This window comes from Perca fluviatilis, chromosome 14 (assembly GCF_010015445.1).
Source record: "Perca fluviatilis chromosome 14, GENO_Pfluv_1.0, whole genome shotgun sequence".
Classification (NCBI taxonomy): domain Eukaryota; kingdom Metazoa; phylum Chordata; class Actinopteri; order Perciformes; family Percidae; genus Perca; species Perca fluviatilis.
Window position 1 is genome coordinate 12,404,665 of NC_053125.1, and position 17,749 is coordinate 12,422,413.

Here is a 17,749-nt window from a genome sequence, read left to right on the forward strand (position 1 = left end):
TTTGTCAAAAAAATGAAAGTGAGTTTGTAGTACAAATGCTGGAATTTCTGTGAAACCATTGCACGAATCAATCCAACTCCCTCGCAACACTTTGGCAGAACATAAAATAATGTAGTGGGAGGATTTGCTACGAACCACAAGAATGGGACAGATAACGCTGTTCATCAGCAAATATTGTAAAAAGGAAACCCACTTCCTCTATCTACCTCCATATCTACATACAACGTGCAGTTCACATTCTACTTCTCTGCTCTTGAACACAGACACGCATTCACAGGATCCCTCTAAACTACGAGGGGAAAATGCTTTACAACATGAATCTAGACGCCACGATTCAAATGGGCACCACCAGCGGATCATAACCGGACTTTTCTGATTTGTGCTGAGGATTATTTCAGATTAGTTATGGTGGAAAAGGATGGTTGTTATTCCTGTTTGGCAGCACTGCGGGTTCTGCGAGTTTCCCTCGTGGATGAACTGGAAGGACGGATTGACTCTCTGCTGGAAATCTTAGTGAGTCAGGAAGTATTCACCCGTGATGACCGTGAGGAGGTTTTGTGTCAGTTGGGGCCCCGGGCAAGAGTGAGGAACGTGTTGGATATTCTGGCGTGTAAAGGCGAGGAAGCAGCTGAGATTTTTCTCTCAATTAGAAGTCATCATCAGCAAGAGGCACCGAAACAATCCAAAGAAGGCCCTACGGATCAGCCTCAATTCGTAGGTAAGTCATTCCAGAGAAACGCCCACTTTTGGAATAACAATATGACTTCAAATGTATTTTTTTTTTACATTTAAACTTAGGTTACAGTATTGGTTAACCCTTTGGCTTCACGAATCCACATAAATGAGAGCTTTATGGATTTTACATTTTTTGTACATTTAGTCCAAACTGGTGTTACCATGAGGAGCAGTTAACACCAGTGACAACAGGGGTGTAGCACAAAATTCTGGGTCCTGTAGAAAGGCATTTTCTATGGGCCCCTCCCCTCATCCACAGCTATTCATTCTAGCATCTTTTTGGGCCCTCCTCACTTGAGGGCCCTGGGTACTCAGTCCCCTTTCCACCCCCAGTCCAACACCCCTGAGTGAGGGTAACACCAGTGACAGTTTTTATGAAATATGTATTTTACCAAATGGAAGCTACAGTACCTCAAAACAGATGTTGCTAATCATGCTAACACATATAACACATATGTAAGTGAATCCATTTCTTTAATCTTGTTTTACATTTACCTTCTTATAAAATAGGTCATACCAGTGACGCTAAAAGCCTTGCATGAAATAATGAGGTAAATGAGAATTTTTTTCTTTCATGTACAGTTCTTTAGGAAGTAGAATGTACAGTACAGGAAGTGATGTCAAAACTCTTTAGATTTTTCCAGAATAGGGATTATTGGTAAGTGGTAACACCAGTGACATGACACCAGGGGACAGACATTTTCATAATATTATTTATATTTAGTTGGTATTTTATTTTGTTATGTTATTAAACTCCAAACATGCTCTTAAACCTCCATAAATGATCGTGGGGACAAGAAATTTTCTTGTACTTGGAATGTTATATAATTTGACTAAAAACAAATATTGTCCAATTCATGGCTCAAATAGGTATAAATATTCAAAGAACATGCTACATTATTAAAATATAAAAATGAAATGTGACTACAAAGTAGAGATGGCCCGATACCATTTTCTGCTTTCCGATACCGATTCCGATACCTGAACTTGCGTATCGGCCGATACCGAGTAGCGATCAGATACCAGCGTGTCATATATTTTATTATGTTTTAACAACTGTATACTACTATCCCTGTATGGATGTGATATTATTTATATCTTTGTTGTCAGTCTGGCTCAGGTTAAACTCTTTGTGAAACATGAACAAATACAAACAATGAATGCCACAGAACTTTCTTTTACTCTTTATTATGTTTATTTATTTATTTCAGGTTTATTTAACAGGGACAATGCACACTAATAATACATAAAGAAAATGTACAGTGTGCCAGAATTAGCCAAAAGGCTATTTTACATCTGCTGTCCCTGGACAGATCGTACAATGTCACACCTAAAAAGATAAAAGGATTATAAAAGCACATAGAAGTTTAGTCCAATACAAGTAAAATTGACTATAAATGTAAAAGGAAATGATCAAACATATAAACAAAAACGTCAACATCACCACCAACACACATACACACACAAGCCACACAGTCAGTCCAACAACCTCATAGGCATAACACAAGTGACACCAAACAGACAGGACAGGAAAGACAAGATAGCAGCAAGATGTTGTAACTACATGTAATGTCGACAGTCCTGATTACCTGTTAGCCACTTCTTTAAGTTAAATTTAAAAGAAACATAAGGTTTAAAATTCCTAATGTGAGTAGGAATGAGGTTCCATTCACGAGCAGCCCTGACTGCAAAACTGTTTGGCCGAATGCACTTTTTCTCAACGGAACAATGCAGTCACCTCTTGCTGCACTCCTTGTGGCTCTGTAAGCATTTGGTACTGCGTTTACAAACTGGCTAAATACATGATGAGCCAGTCCAGTGTGCCGATGTGGTATCGAATCGGTGCATAAACTCCAGTACTTCCCGATACCGATACCAGCGTTTTAGGCAGTATCAGAACATCTCTACTACAAAGTAGGATTAAAGTGTTTACTTTCTTCTGAGCCTGGGGAGAGAAAAGTGGGCGTTTCTGTAGAATGACTCAAACCACAGAGATGTCATTGGTACAGCTAAGATGAAAATAGAGCCATGAGTTAAACACTTGGAATAGCATTGCATCGTTCATATTACCACTACATCAGATGATTGGGTTCATAGGTTCTTCAGTTGACTTAAAAGAAGAGGTGGAAGAGACAAATCACAAAAATATGTTTTTCTTTTGCAGAGTATAACAAAGTCAAACAAAAGCATAAAGACTTCCTCACACGTCGGAGTGAGAGCATGCTCTTCTACAACACTCGGCACGGAGAGAAAATCCCTTTTTCCGAACACTATGTCAATCTCTTGTTGGCCGACGGACACCAGTGCTTGGAGAGAAAAAGACACGAGGTGCTGACATTTGGACAAAAGCGACTATCTATGCAGCACAAGTCAGCGGTGCATAGGAAAATTGCACCAGCCGAACTCTTTTCAAGCGCAAATGGAAACCGCCCAGTCAAGAAAGTTCTGGTGTCAGGGGTGGCCGGCATCGGAAAAACCATCCTGGTGCAGAAGATGCTGTTTGATTTTGGGGGAAACAGGGACCATCTTGGATTTGACTTCATCATCCACATGACATTCAGAGACCTGAATCTGATTGACAAACCTACAAACTTCCGGGAGCTGGTCTTGCGTAAAAACAGACACCTGTCTAAGGAACTGGATGCCATTTTAGCAAATGACAACAAACTGCTGATCATCTTAGACGGCTTTGATGAGTTCAGACACTGCAGGAGCTGTGATGTAGACGCATTTGTGACTGAGCCGGATGAAGATGCAGAGGTGGTGGTGGTCTTTGGGAGTCTGATGCAAGGGGAACTGCTGCCCGACGCTTCTGTCATGCTCACAAGTCGACCTGCAGCCATCAACCACATCCCTGTGGGCTGCATCGACCGCTTTGTGCTCATCACTGGCTTCTCCTTGGCTGAAGTTCAAGACTTCTTCCTACGTTATTTCCAGGACAGCGCCATTGCTGACTGCATGTTCGCAGTGGTATCGGCGAACGAACTAATGCTGACGCTGTGCTACATCCCTGCATTTTGCTACATTGTGTGCTGCATCCTCAAAGAAAGCAAACACCTGTGTGGAGAGAGCCCCAAGACCATGACAGACATTTATGTGCAGTATCTGGTGGCCTTGCTTCGCTCTCACACTCAAGCAAGAGCAGAGACATTTTGTCAAGAACAAAGAGCAGGGGCCGTCCAGAAGCTGTCTGATATTGTGCTGAAGCTTGGCCGACTCGCCTTCCAAAAGCTGATGGAGCATCAGACGCTATTCTACAGCAGCGACCAAGATGTTGCAGCGTTAGAGGGATGCAGCCTTGTTAGTACCTTCCTTGACAAGACAGTGGCACAAGAGCCCGGCTGCACTGAAGAGGTTTACTCCTTTGCGCACCTTACTGTTCAAGAGTTCTTCGCTGCAGTGTATTGTGCAGTGACAGATGACCCTTTACCTGATGTACTTCGGGAAACAAAAAGGGGGGGGGGGGGGGCCTTCCCGGGTTGTTGGGCCTTTTTGTTCCTCCCTTCTTTTCTCTTTCTTTTTCGCAATGCTAATCTTCTATCAAGGCAAGTGGGACTGAGTTGCAATAAAGACAAAGTGGACATCTATCGTCAGAGGATCATCAGAGAGCTTACAATGCTATGTGAGAATGGGGCCCAAATCCTAAACCAGTTACACTGCCTGTTTGAGCAACAGGACCCCTCTTTGGCCCTTGCTGTGCAACCAAAGGCACTACAAGTGAATGTTAGTGATGAAACACTCTCCCAAATGGATTACAATGCCATCAAGTACTTTCTCAACCTTACAAAGGGCAATATATCAGAGCTGGATCTGACAGGGACGGGAGTAAGCTGTGAGGCACTTAGAGACATGCAGCCCCTGCTGCTCAGATGTAACAGACTTTGGTGAGTTCCAGGTAAAATATGGTTCCCATTGTCTCATTCTCTGAAGTATCTATTGCATTAAGTTTTCTATATTTTCTCCATCAATCTTTGGAGGTAATAACATATCGCTCTGCGTGCATCAAAAAGTACAGTGTAAACTCCACCAGGTTGAGGAATATATAATGTGGCTTATGCACTAACTTGTCTATTTTATTTTTAAGGCTTGGAGAAAACAACCTCAATATGGACACAGCTCAGGTCATTGCTGATGTGCTGCGGGTGTCAGAAAGTATAACCCACCTTGGGTAAGATAAAAAATTACTGGCTTTTATTATTGATAAGAAGAAGAAAAATATATCAAAAAAGATTACAAGCACTGAGCGAATATAAAGAGTACAATGATATTTTACTTGAGAGAATAAAGAATCATGCAGACTATGTTTCACACTTCCCCCTTTAGACTTGGGTGGTCCGACATCGGTGATGATGAACTGCTGGCTCTCTCTAGTGCCATACGTGTGAAAAAAAAGCTTCAAGAGTTGTGGTAAGAAACCCGTCTTCCCAGATTATTTAAAGGCTGACTAGGATGAAATTGTGTGGAAAATACTGTTTTATTATTTTTGCCAACTGTTGCAAAGGCAACCTTTATGACCACTCTGGTAAACTTACTGTTTGGTTAATTGCACTCCAGCTCAGTATAATAGCTATACATTTAAGCCACAAAACAAAATATATATTCCTTTGAAATGTTGTGTTGTGTGTGAGTCTCCTATTATTGAGCAGCCTTAAACATTTTTTTTTTAGCTTAATGCTGACTACATTGTTAAATACTAAAAATTGTAAGTGCTTAAATGGATGGGAAGGCTTGTTTATAATTAAGTTTGCACTGACCTTAAGGTCCATTGGAAAAGTGGAGAAGCCTTACCCTAAAATGAGACAAACTGTTGAAATAGGGAAAGACCTGATTGTAGGCACAAAGTGGGGCCATAGAATCTAAACAAAGACATTTTATTAATGGAGCACCAAATAATGATCTGGCCCTTTTCTATCAAAAATTACGTGACATACGGGATAAAGAATGTATTTTCATATTTGATGGTTTGCTGATTTATTGATTTATTCGCATGTAAAACATTTTAAACATTGTTCAGGACATCCTGTGCTTTCACAGGATGGAGGGAAACCGAGTGAGCTACAAAGGTCTGCTGTCACTCAGGGACTTGACCCCAAACCCTTTGAAAACAGTTGTGTGAGTGGGACTTTCAACAAATAATTATAATCCATATTTCAACAATACAAGATTCTAAAGCTTCTGTTGATTCCCTTTTCATACAGAGCCATATGGAATAACCTGACTGACACAGACCCGGAGTCCTTATGCACCCAAGAAAGCATAACTGTGAGCTTCACAGATGACGATATGTGGGCAGCGTGGGGGGAATGGGTCTTCAAAAGGTGTGAGGTCAGCAGCAACGATAAGTTAGTGACCGTACTCCACAAAGTTTGCAACATATCAGTCCATTGCTTAGAAGCCCAGTGGGCAAAGACTTTCTACAAGCAACTGTTACAGCTCATCAAGCACAGGATTGAGTGCTGCACTGAGGACGACATGTGCAAGAAGCTCAAAAAGTTTGAGAGAATTTTGAACCTCTGACAGAAAGAGGATTACACTGTCCTCGAGTTATAAGCTAGAAAATGGAGATCAAATGTCTGTTTGATGCTGAGTACTTAGTCTGTAACACATTAATTGTGGAGGACGAAAATGGTTAATAAAACTCGTTGGCCAGTACGGGGATCGAACCCGCGACCTTGGCGTTATTAGCACCACGCTCTAACCAACTGAGCTAACCGGCCACGTAAAGCTTTGTCACATGAAATATGTTTTGTCTGTACAACACGGATTTTGTGCATGAGCTTTAAGTATTCTACGTAATAAGCTGTCCGGATAAAACTTTTCTATTGTTCCGTTACTTTCTCTCTTAACATACTACCTCTTGACCAACAACAAGGCTCTTCTCTCACACTCCCGCATAACACAGAGCTAGATAACACGAAAAGATACACGGTTAAAAAGAATGATGAAAATATGCCTCAGACTATGTTGGCTAAACGTTAACGTTACTGTAAAAGGCTCATAAAACTACATGTTGAGTAGAGCTCTGATGTGGTGTTTTTTATCTTCCAAATAAAAGCGCAAACCATGTCACATGCAAGCGAAACTATTAATGTTACACTACGCTGACTATTTCTAATAACCTATTTATTTATTTATTTTATTTATAAAGGCACTTAATTACCGTATATATGTTTCGTATTTAGCTATTTTAATTTCGAATGTCAGTGCGTCTCGTGTGTTCCGTTGTTATATATATGGAATGTACTATTTAATTTAAAAAAACATTGTGATCAGATGTATTGTAACTTGTGCTCAACTGTCAATAAAATGTTGAAACTTCAATGCACACAATGCTTATTATTGTTTTATTTTGGAGTAACTTACCGGAAGCAGTTTAAACTGTTTGCCCTGATATGACGAATTCATTCTGCGACATCTCACTGAACGAAGTAATGCCGTTTATATGAAGTTAGCCAGCAAGCTAACTCGTTTTCTGTTATATTGTATGCAGCGCGTCCAGCTAGAGTGTTTCATCGTCTCAAATTTGGTGAGTCCTGAACCATTTTATGTCAGTTCAATCTTAAATTAAGGGTTGGCGGATTTTGAAAAGCAGTGGCAGCGACTGCAGCATTTTTTTTTAAATGTCACTACCCGCGAATTGACATACTGTGACGTTAATGTTACTAACATCAGCAATTGTTTGCTAAAGGTAGCAAACCGTGGTGAAACCATTGAAACGAGTCTTATTCGTTTCAATTTTCTTTTTATTCGAACAAAAAACTGTGAATTTGACTTTATGTAAAGTCAGGACATAACGTTAATCCAGTAACGCTACTTCACATAGTGTGATTTAGTCCACTAACGTAGTCTTTATATGGAAGAACACACTAACGTTCAGCTTATTTAGCTAGCTAACGTTACTGTGCTGTTTTATAAGTGTGCATGTTACTGACCGGTGTTGCAGTCCCCGCCGCAGGATGATTGACACCGAGAGGGGAGCTGATGATGCTGGTACCGCAGAAACCAGCAGTAAGAGCAAGGAGACGGAAAAGAAGAAGAGGTCCCGTGTCAAACAGCTGCTGGGTGATGTGAAGAAGCAAGTGGAGTTCTGGTTCGGAGACGTCAACCTTCACAAGGACCGCTTTCTCAAAAAACGCATTGATGAGTCAGAGGACGGATGTAAGGGGCTATCAGTAATGCACTACATTTATATCAGCCATTAATCATTGTCAACATTTTCATAATTGTCAATCATGCTAATACTAATGCTGTACTAAATGGGTTATTTGTTTTCAGATGTTGATATATCTGTGTTGGCGAGCTTCAATCGAATGAAGAGGCTGACAAGTGACACCAAGCTGATTGCGAGAGCGCTGAAAAATTCATCTGTAGTTGAGGTACTGTGAAGTTAATCTTGTCCATTTTCTTTTGAAATGTTTTAATATTTTGAGAGGTTGTACATGGCTCCAAACAATTGTCAAATGAATGCAATGAACACAAATGTGTTCCGTTTTTTTTTTTTTTTTTTTAGGTTAACCTCGAGGGAAATAAAGTAAGGCGTCAGCTTCCGATTGGAGACGTACCAAATGATGTCGACAGCCGCACAGTCTATGTGGTAAAAAGAGTTTTATGTTCTTATTTTAATTAATTTATCTCGGAAATGTCTGGACTACATTTACAGGAATGAACATCTATAGTGCAACATGTTCATTTACTTTACGTCCATAAAGATTGTTGTTTCCTCGGAATAGGAAATAATGCACCTTACATTGAGCTCTTTTCTGTGGGGAGACTCACAGACTTATTTGCTGGTTAGTTGGCAACCGTTATATGCCTGTCAGAATGAAGAGAATACTCTTGGATCATAAAATGAAACCAATCTTTCTTCTGTTTGTTTTTTTTTTTAACAAGGAACTTTTGCCCAAGGATGTGAAGCACAGCTGGATAGAGAAAGTGTTCACGAAATGCGGGAATGTGGTTTATGTTAGCGTCCCCAGATACAAGTCTAGTGGCGACACCAAGGGTTTTGCCTTTGTAGAGTTTGAGACGGAGAAACAAGCACAGAAAGCCATAGAGGTGATAACTTACTACTATTTTGCCATTTACTGAAATATCTGATAATTCAGAGCCGGTCATCCGGTGTTTGTTTTTGGCAGGAAGAAAACTCATGAAAATGTTTGATCTTTGAAACAGATGCTCAACAACCCCCCTGAAGATGCTCCCAGGAAGCCAGGGCTTTTCCCCAAGACGAAAAGTAGGAAGCCCATCCCTCTGCCAGCTGACAATCCACCATCAGGTACAATTTAATTAAAATGCATTTCTTTTACGGCACGGCTTCTCCATGTATTGACATTGATTTGCTACAGGTGAAGAAGAGGAGAAGAGAAAGCGGAAGAAGAAGAAAAAGAAAGAAGGTGCCACAGTACAGACTGCTGCTGAAGAAGCCAAAGAGCAGGCGATGGAAGCAGAGCCGTCGGAGCAAAAGAGGAAGCGCTCAGCAGCGGGCGATTTTGAATCGGGGGTCGTCGGCGCCCAGAAGACACCGGACAAACTGTCAGAAAAGAAAAGACGACGGTCGCAAACGGCAGAGGGATCTGAAGGTGAAATACCATCTAAGATAAGGAAGACGAGTGAAAGTGAAGCTGGAGAGAAGAAAGATGTAACAAAGACTAGTAAGTGATCACAGCATCTGCTGCTCCATAATCCAGAAGTAGTACAAATATATTTTCTTCCTTCCTATCTATCCCCTTTTCTTTTTTTTTTTTTTTTTTACATTCGCTCTCTTTGCTTTTTCTTTTCACAAAGTCTAAAAATACATGCAGTCTGATGTAGAGCTGGGCAATAGGGAGAAAATCAAATATCCCGCTATTTTTTATTTTTATTTTTTTACCAAATACCTCGATATTGATGTTGTGGCAATATTGTAGGGTTGACTATTGGTGCTTTCACAAAATATTTGCACAATGAGATTTTTGATAAATAATCATCAGTAATGTTGATATGATAACTAAGTGGGTAAAGGCAAATAATAGAACAGCTACAACAGTCTGGTAAGTTCAGAAAATGACATCACTTTACTGTAATGCAGCCTTTAAAACCAGGAAAAGACACCACTTTTCCGGATATTACGATGTCCAAAATTTAAGACAATATCTAGTCTCATATCACGATATCGATATAATATTGATATATTGCCCAGCCCTAGTCTGATGATGAGTTTTTACAGCAATGAAACCGTGAGTTAGTTGTTGTGTTAACTGGGTTATTCCCCTTTTTAGATCCACCCGCTAAAAGTGACACAGACAGAGGGGTTGAGGAAGGGAAAGAAAACCGAGATGATTCAACAGTTAAAGCAAAGAGGAAGAGAAAAAAGAAACACAAGGAGAAACTGAAAATCGGGGAAGAAGTCATCCCACTCCGGGTTCTATCAAAGTAAGATGCCACATCCCTTTTTTCTTCATGTGTCAACAAAGAATGAATTAATAAGTGAAAACCCCTTTTCAGAACTAGAACTTTAACACACTGATGGATATCTGTGTTCCTCTTTTGTCCACGCTCAGGAAAGAGTGGCTGGTGTTGAAGGATGAGTATCTGACCTTGCAGAAGTGCAGCATGAAGTCCCTGAAGAAGTGCATTAATGAGATCGATCACAAGAAGCACAAGAGTCCAATGGAGACAGACAATGAGCCTCAAGATGGAAACGGTGAGTTCTGTCTCCACTAATCCTCCCAGGGATTCTGCTTCAGATGGACTAACTGCAGACTGCCAAAGTTGGGGACAAAACACTAGTGGTGCCCAGAGGCGTTGCATACACAGTCAGTCTTGTTACTTGTAGCATTTAAATCCCTGCCCTAAGCAGGAGCGATTTTGGCAATCGTAAGTGAATCACTTTTTGATATTCCCATGTGTTGAAAAGAAAAAGATGTGAGGATATGATATAAAAACAAAGAGTGGACGCTGACATTTCAGAGTACATTGAAAGTAATTGTCCTGGAACTTTAGTGGGAAAGATGCATTTTACATGCAATAACATCCGTGAAGATGACATGAAGCAGACTGATCTCATGCGGTGGCGTTTGTATGACACGCCAATTCGTATACCATTTTGGCGCGTTACCAAGACGCACAATCGCTTTTTAGCGTGTTTATCAATGCAATTCGCCCGCCATTGACCTACATTATGAGTGAATTTTTGCCGTAGCGAGTGGTATAAAGAGACGTAGGTACGTAGCTCCGCGTAAGGATGTTGGTTGGGGTGGCGGATTGGTAAAACACAGGCATTTCACCCAGGAGAGCTGGGGTCGCGTCCCGCGTGTGGTGATTTTCAGCCGTTTTTTGTTTGTTTCTTTTTTATTTCTTTTTAAGCCTTCCCCAATGTTTCTTTCCTAAACCCAACCGTGTATTGTTTTCCTAAGTGTGTTTTTTTTTTGTGTTACTAAAGCCTTTCCCTGTGTTCTTTTCCTAAACCCAACCTTTTTTCTTTTTTTCTAATTATTACACGCGAGTGACGTTCTCGCGATAGTACGTCACGTTCTCGCGATAACACGCGACGCCGCGTGGCGGGTATGTTGACATCTGCTGTATACAGCGTAGACATACACGTGGATAGCTGAAAATGCGTACAGATAACACGCCATTTGGCTTTAGGAAAGTGCCGTGTATGTTTACACAAAGTCATAATGCCATGTTGCATGAAGAGTTTACATCCCAGTATTACTCCAAAAACATAAAATCTTAATACTTAAAAATAACCAGTTGCTGATAGTAATTAACATATGCGCAAGATGGGTTCAGTTTAGTTTGAAGTCATGTTGGTTTGTGGTTTTCTTCTAGTTGAGGAGAGTGACAAAAGTGAGAAAGCGTCTAACCAGGGCCCTCAGTTTACCAGTGGCGTCATCATGAAGATTACAGACAGCAAGCCGCTACCAGGGAGGAAGTTCATCAAGGTACAGTATTACCGCTCACTCTCGTCAGCCCTACTGGCAATTATCATCATCATCACCTGTATTTGGTTATCAAATCATAAAAAACAATGACTAACAAAGCTACTTTTCATCTTCTAATGTTTAAGTCAAGGCTGTTTTTTTGTTGTTGTTTTTTTTTAGTTCCTATTACAATATCTATATTTTCATTTAAGAAATTAAAATAATTTCCATCACTTTCAGTTGAAAGCTGACCTATACATTGTTTGGATATACACATTTCCAAAACACCTTTTGGATAATTAAGTTTCTGAGATGGTTAAAGGGCATAATATCACAGAATGAAGGAGAGCCTCTCCTGTGGATTCAGAGCAAAATAGTTCATCAGGTTTTGAAATGCAACAATTTGGAATAGCAAAGTATCCTGTAACATCTTCTATCCAGTTTAGGGTATATTACAAGATAATTGATTGCTAAAAATGGTACCTTTTTTGATATTTAAGAAAGTTAGGATCAACCGCTTCACTGTGTCTGTCTGTTCCTCATTCATTCATTCATTCATTCATTCATTCATTCATTCATTTATCATTACCAAGTGAAGCATGTGTGCACAAGACAATTAAATGTCATAAAGATCTGTAAAGATTATTAACCAAAGTTTTTATTTCTTTTCTTTTTTTGTGCTTGTTGGTGGATTATTTTGTGTAGGATGCTTTGTGCAAAATAGCCCCAGTGGCGTACATTGACACTTTGGAAGGAGACGCTGAGGGTCACATCCGCTTTCACACCCCGGAGGACGCTAAAGCCATTAGTGACGCTAGAGCAGAGCTGCAGAAAGAACACAGCTGGAAGCTCGAGATCCTCGCAGGTATGACCTTTTTTATTTCCTTATTTCAAGGTAGAATGACCTCCTTATCCTCTCCAGGTGAGGACAGGATGTGGATGACTGAGCTGGTTTTTCATAACTGATGACGGTAAAAATAATGTATTGGGACAGCGCTCATCAGCTCGTGTCAAAATCCGTTTTTTTTTGTTTTTTTTTTCTTTCTTTTCAAAAGGTTTCTTAAAAATTGTTGATTGAATTTCAAGTCACGAGTATGATATTAACATAATTAATCTGTATTCAATGCCTTTATTTTTTTTTTTTATTAAAAGGTGACCATGAACAAAGGTACTGGCAGAAGATTTTAGTGGACCGCCAAGTCAAGCTGAATCGTCCAAGGGAGAAGAAGCGGGGTACAGAGAAGGTGAGATCACGCGTTACATTTTTAAATAGAAAATTACATATACATAAATGTTACTGTGCACAGCAGTATATAATTGATCTTTCCAGTTTCAGTATGTAAACAATGCAAGTAATTAATAAGTAAGTACAGTAATTGTAATGCAGACTTTATATACGCTGTTTCATATGGTAACATACAGAATGCACAAAGGATGGACAGGATTAGGAGGCATGTTTTGAAAACGGCTTACCTCGAATCCAATCCATTTTTGCATACGGACTAATACCTGGAATCATTTTGGCATATAAACCCACACAGTCACATACCATCACCACAGTTAAAGCAGTGCCTGCTCCCATTGCTCATTTGCTATCACATCTAATTTCTTATTTCCTTGTCACACTTCAGCTCATATCCAAAGCTGAAAAAATCATCCTCGCCCGGGCCAAGGAGGCTCATAAGCACATCCGTTTCCAAGAAGACTGACAGCTGCTGAAAGTAATTTTTTTGACAACCATACATATTTTTAACTATGTGGACTTTACATGATGATGAATGCGTACTTAGCTGGAAGAGAACGGAATGAAAACTTGGAACAAGTGTAAACTAGTTAACATGTCTCCTAATTTTTAGTTTGCACTGTAGCGCCCAAGATAATGTGGAATGCTGCTATGCATATAGACTGTTTTGGCAACATCTTTTTGATTGCTAACTTTTTTTTTTCTTTCTGTATATGATGTAAATATGATTGATTTGACAGTTCTCCCAGTTAAGACGTGGACAAGTCATGGCATTTCCTTGTGAGGATATTTGCCCCTTTTTGTTTTTTAATAAAAAATGTCATTATTTGACTAGTACAGTATTTATTGCCTGGTATTTATAACACAGTTGTGCTTTTTATAAAGTTTGTGTGAGCGGAAAAAATGTACCTCATAATGGGAACAATGGTAACAACTGTAAATGATTGTAGTTTAGATGGAGCGTTCGCCCCAGATTAAAGGTTAGAAGACTGGGTCCAAATTTGCCGATTCTGCAAAGTCAGATGTTTCAGTTTCAAAAATGTTTTATATACGCACCATTCATTAATTGGTGTGATAGACCATATTTAACGGTCTAACTCGTTTCACCAACGAAATATGAAATGTCTTCAGTTAAGTAGATTGCATAACACTCAACATGGCTGTGGAGTATCAGTGAGATGCTCATCAGTATAAAAATAGCTGCCATTACATAATCTCAGTATGCTTTATGGCTTTTTATTGGTGTGAAGGCAGAAACTGCTCGAGGTGATGGGTGCATCTCGCCATCGGCCTGGTCTCTAGGAAAGCTTAGCTTCTGCTTAAAACCATGCAGCCGAGTGTTTGGTTGGGGGGGTCCTCACAAATTCCACTGTCGGCCCAAGTCACCCCTTTGTCCAGAGAGGTGGTCCAGTACATCCTGGATTCTTCATTCCCATTGGAGATATGTTCCAAGCCGGAAACCTGAGTGGTGGCATCACAGTTGGAATGACAGACTGCAGTCTCATTCACTTTGGGACAAAGGCTACTGGGCCAGTCCATCGCTGCCTTACGGACAATGGGGAAGCGCCGCGGCGTGTTCCAAGTTTTGTAATCCTCCTTCATGGTAGTCGTTGCCTGAAAGGGCTCCTTGCTTTTCTCCATGGTTTGCTTAGACGGCAGGAACGGTTTGGTGCGCTGGCACTTGTGTGCCGTGTAGTCTGCGTGTGTCGTGGAGAGGAAGTTGTCGTGATCTGCCGGTGGACTGGATTTTTTGGCTTTGCCTTGGCCGTGGAACTTGTTTTCAAGGGACCAGGTCTTGAATTGCTGAAAGAATTCCCTGGCTTCGTCAGAGAGTTCTTGTTTCATGTCCCGAGCCACCTTTGGCTTCAGGGGCACAGCAGCCTGACACGGCAGACCTTTGGTTTGGCACACAGGCTTCTCCGTGCGTGTCCTGGGCTGCACTGGATGTTTGACATAATCAAATCTGTAGCTGGTGACGCTTTCAAAAGGTTGTGGTTCATGGGAGTGGCCTTCTTTGGAAGCGTTGTCTGTGGCACCTAATCCTTCGTTGGCTCTCAAGCTGTCAGCCAGTTTAAATGGCTTTCGCTTGTTTGCTTTCCATGCTTGGAAATCCTCTGAAAATAAGAGAGTGAATTTTAATCAGGATGTGTATACTTGTTGTTTCATATTTCTGCAATGTATGACTCTACTGATGTTCAAACTGCTTACTTTGGTACACTGTTGTGTAGTCCTCCAACTTGGATGCCAACTGGTTCGCTACAAGGTGTACATGATTTTGTGTGGCGCTGCCGCATCTCTTGTCTTTGGGGGGCAAAGATGGCTGTGGGGCCTTTGGGGGATGTTTTATCCATTTTTGGGTCACATAGTATGATCTGAAACATGTTTAATGATGTGAGATTTGCCTTTTCTTTTTTCTTGCTTTTTAAAAAATCCAGGTAGGGTTTCAAACATCCACAATTCTCTCGATGCTCTGTAAATACAGTGCTAACCTAATTGCTGTCAAAAAAGAAAAGTTTGTAATTGGCATCACTCTGCCTCACCCACCAGGAACATCAGTCTTTGCCGTGAAGTTATGGTAGTTTTACTAAAATGGGTCTTGTGAGATTAGACACTTTATATCTTACCTAATAGTGGTCATGTCGTCACTCGTCCCCTTCGGTGGATGGTTAGGGTTGTGGCCATGTGGGCAAAGAAACCTCTCCTGGTACTCTGTGGTCATGGCGGCCCCTGGCTGGGCTGTCTGAGAGCCGGAGGGCTTCCTGGACATCAAGGCAAGGCAAGTTTACACTTTCACCAACAAGGGAATTGTGCTTTAACCCACATTAGACCTATAGAGACATCAAGACTAAGTACAATGAAACACAAGGCAATGTAAAAAAAAAAAGAAGAATGAGAAGATAAAAAGCAAAAATGGAATAAAATGCAAACGGATAGTGTCTGAAAGCACTTAAAATTGTAGGCATCTAGTTTTACAACCAGCATAAAGCCTTGTCAGAGTAAACCCGGATCAGACTTGTATATAATAAAATAAAATAAAAAATACCCTACCACTAGCTAAGTCAGATAATTCTATTGAAAATAGAGGAAATTTTGAAAAAATACAAGCAGGTGATTAAGCTAGTATTATGGATTTTCTTCATGAAAGGCCAACCAAAATAGCAATATTTCCATAAATAAAACATTAAAAATAGATTGGCTTACCTCACAGATGTGGCTCCTTGGTTACCGTTTTGCTGGCTTATGATTTTTGTGTGCATCGCTCAGCGGGCGGTGCACCCTGTGCGTTTTCTTTTCTTTTTTTCTAGGCGTCCTGTAGCGCAGGGTTGTAGCAGCCTGCTCTGTGACTCTGTGCTGCAGGGCAGACCTACAGCGTCTAAATTATTGACCGGAGGAACATGGGGAGTGTGTTGAACGAGTGTACACGCAGCGGCCGAGAGCTTCTAAAAATAAACACCAGTGGATTACTCTCTGATGCGGGCCGGTTGTCAAGGCGCTGCGAGTGATGATGCGCTTTATTTTTTATTTTTTTTTGGGCGCGCGAGGATTCCAAACCTCCTGTAGTCATGTTTTGAAAAGTATACAAAGTAGTCAATCAGCCTATGCGAGATTGTGTTGCTTTTACGGACTGTTTTTTTTTTTTTCTTCAGTTATGTTGCAACGTGACTCGGTCGCAGGACTCCATCTGTCACTTTGTAGTCATGTCCAAAAAAAGAGAGGGATGATGTAAGCACACCAACACACACGGGGGAAAGTAGTGACCTCGTGATCTCGTTCTCTTAATACATCCATGCGTGAACTACACATAGACAGTATACAGTATGTCGTCATGGGGATATGGCAAAGCACAAATGTTAAATTATGCATTATTGAACCTACAAGATCAAATGCAATGCTGTGTTTGTCCACTAGATGGCGTCCAAAGCTTTAAAGAATACGTATTGAGATGCCATTAGGTCCACAATAGAAAATAACAATTTTACTTTGGAGTATTTTCTTTGGCGGGTACATTAAAAGAATTAAAAAGTTTTTTGTTTTTGTTTTTTTTAATACATTGTATGTTAATATAATAAAATATTGTTGCCATCTGGCTTCAAATAAGAATTGGGCTTGAGTTAAACCATATATTTTATGGGTTACAACCACAGCTGTAAACTGGTCTTTAATTTGCACCTACATCAGCATAAACCTAGAAGAGGAATAAAAGAGATGCGACAGGAGAACTCAAGAAACCATATGCCTATACAATGGATCTGCCCTCATCTTAAGAAATAAACTAAACTAGCCTTATATATAAAACATGATTTAGCAAAATGCAAATAAATATAGTCAGCAGACAATAATTGTGAAAAGAACAGCAAGGAAAGTCAACCTGTCTAGTTATCAATCTTTTTAGATTGTCATTTTAGTATTTTGTACTGATGTTCAGTACTCTTTGGTTAATCTAAACCTTAGTCATAGCACTGAGTATTTCGTGTTTCTTATAGAACTTTATTGTTGACAGGGTGGAAAAGTCTCTGAAGCAGCATTTAGGCTGCCAGCGGCCTCATGGATTTTCAGTTGCAGGGGAAAAATGGATATATTAGCCGCCTTGTAAATGAATAAACTAATTATTGGATTCATTTAGCAAAACAGGGCTGAACAAAGGGAGTTAATGAGCTGTAAAAAATAGCATTTGTAGACACAGACCTTGATTAATAGCCTACCTGTTCAAAGTACCTGTACATCAAATGGACGCTAGTAACATTGGGTCACATTCATACAATTAACATAGTCAAAGCGAGATAAGTACTGGACATGCTGTCCATCTGTATTTTTAATAAAGGTTTTCTTTCCCACTTATACTGGCTGATTAGCCCTGTGCTCAGGT

At 40.3% G+C, this 17,749-nt stretch overlaps 4 protein-coding genes and 1 non-coding gene across 8 annotated transcripts; 3 read left to right on the plus strand and 2 right to left on the minus strand.

Moving 5' to 3' along the window:
* Window positions 1-261: 261 nt before the first annotated feature.
* On the plus strand, window positions 262-4,294 carry LOC120572499 (NACHT, LRR and PYD domains-containing protein 3-like). Its single transcript, XM_039821838.1, has 3 exons — window positions 262-718; window positions 2,900-4,213; window positions 4,281-4,294. Exons 1-3 carry the CDS (start codon window positions 406-408, stop codon window positions 4,292-4,294), a joined length of 1,641 nt encoding a protein of 546 aa, XP_039677772.1. The 5' UTR covers window positions 262-405.
* Window positions 4,264-7,020, plus strand: LOC120573456 (NLR family member X1-like). Of its 2 annotated transcripts, none has more exons than XM_039823194.1 (5): window positions 4,264-4,630; window positions 4,820-4,903; window positions 5,059-5,142; window positions 5,770-5,847; window positions 5,934-7,020. In XM_039823194.1, exons 2-5 carry the CDS (start codon window positions 4,842-4,844, stop codon window positions 6,250-6,252), a joined length of 543 nt encoding a protein of 180 aa, XP_039679128.1. In that variant the 5' UTR covers window positions 4,264-4,630; window positions 4,820-4,841; the 3' UTR covers window positions 6,253-7,020. The 2 variants fall into 2 exon arrangements, with proteins under 2 accessions (XP_039679128.1, XP_039679127.1); XM_039823193.1 differs by having other exon boundaries at window positions 4,264-4,619.
* trnai-aau lies at window positions 6,379-6,452 on the minus strand. The gene has a single exon. It is a non-coding gene; the product is annotated as a tRNA-Ile (tRNA).
* Window positions 7,021-7,108: 88 nt separating the features above from the next.
* larp7 (La ribonucleoprotein 7, transcriptional regulator) lies at window positions 7,109-13,388 on the plus strand. The gene is made up of 13 exons (XM_039823188.1): window positions 7,109-7,261; window positions 7,679-7,893; window positions 8,011-8,111; window positions 8,246-8,329; window positions 8,626-8,790; window positions 8,908-9,010; window positions 9,081-9,386; window positions 9,993-10,146; window positions 10,275-10,417; window positions 11,548-11,660; window positions 12,345-12,504; window positions 12,792-12,883; window positions 13,271-13,388. The coding sequence occupies exons 2-13, from the start codon at window positions 7,692-7,694 to the stop codon at window positions 13,346-13,348; spliced, it is 1,701 nt and encodes a 566-aa protein (XP_039679122.1). The 5' UTR covers window positions 7,109-7,261; window positions 7,679-7,691; the 3' UTR covers window positions 13,349-13,388.
* Window positions 13,389-13,529: 141 nt separating this feature from the next.
* Window positions 13,530-16,370, minus strand: saxo2 (stabilizer of axonemal microtubules 2). Of its 3 annotated transcripts, none has more exons than XM_039823191.1 (4): window positions 16,084-16,370; window positions 15,507-15,710; window positions 15,091-15,254; window positions 13,530-14,996 (listed from the first exon to the last, which is right to left on the minus strand). In XM_039823191.1, exons 2-4 carry the CDS (start codon window positions 15,647-15,649, stop codon window positions 14,191-14,193), a joined length of 1,113 nt encoding a protein of 370 aa, XP_039679125.1. In that variant the 5' UTR covers window positions 15,650-15,710; window positions 16,084-16,370; the 3' UTR covers window positions 13,530-14,190. The 3 variants fall into 3 exon arrangements, with proteins under 3 accessions (XP_039679125.1, XP_039679126.1, XP_039679123.1); XM_039823192.1 differs by having other exon boundaries at window positions 15,507-15,727; XM_039823189.1 differs by having other exon boundaries at window positions 15,507-15,641; window positions 16,084-16,369.
* Window positions 16,371-17,749: the final 1,379 nt, after the last annotated feature.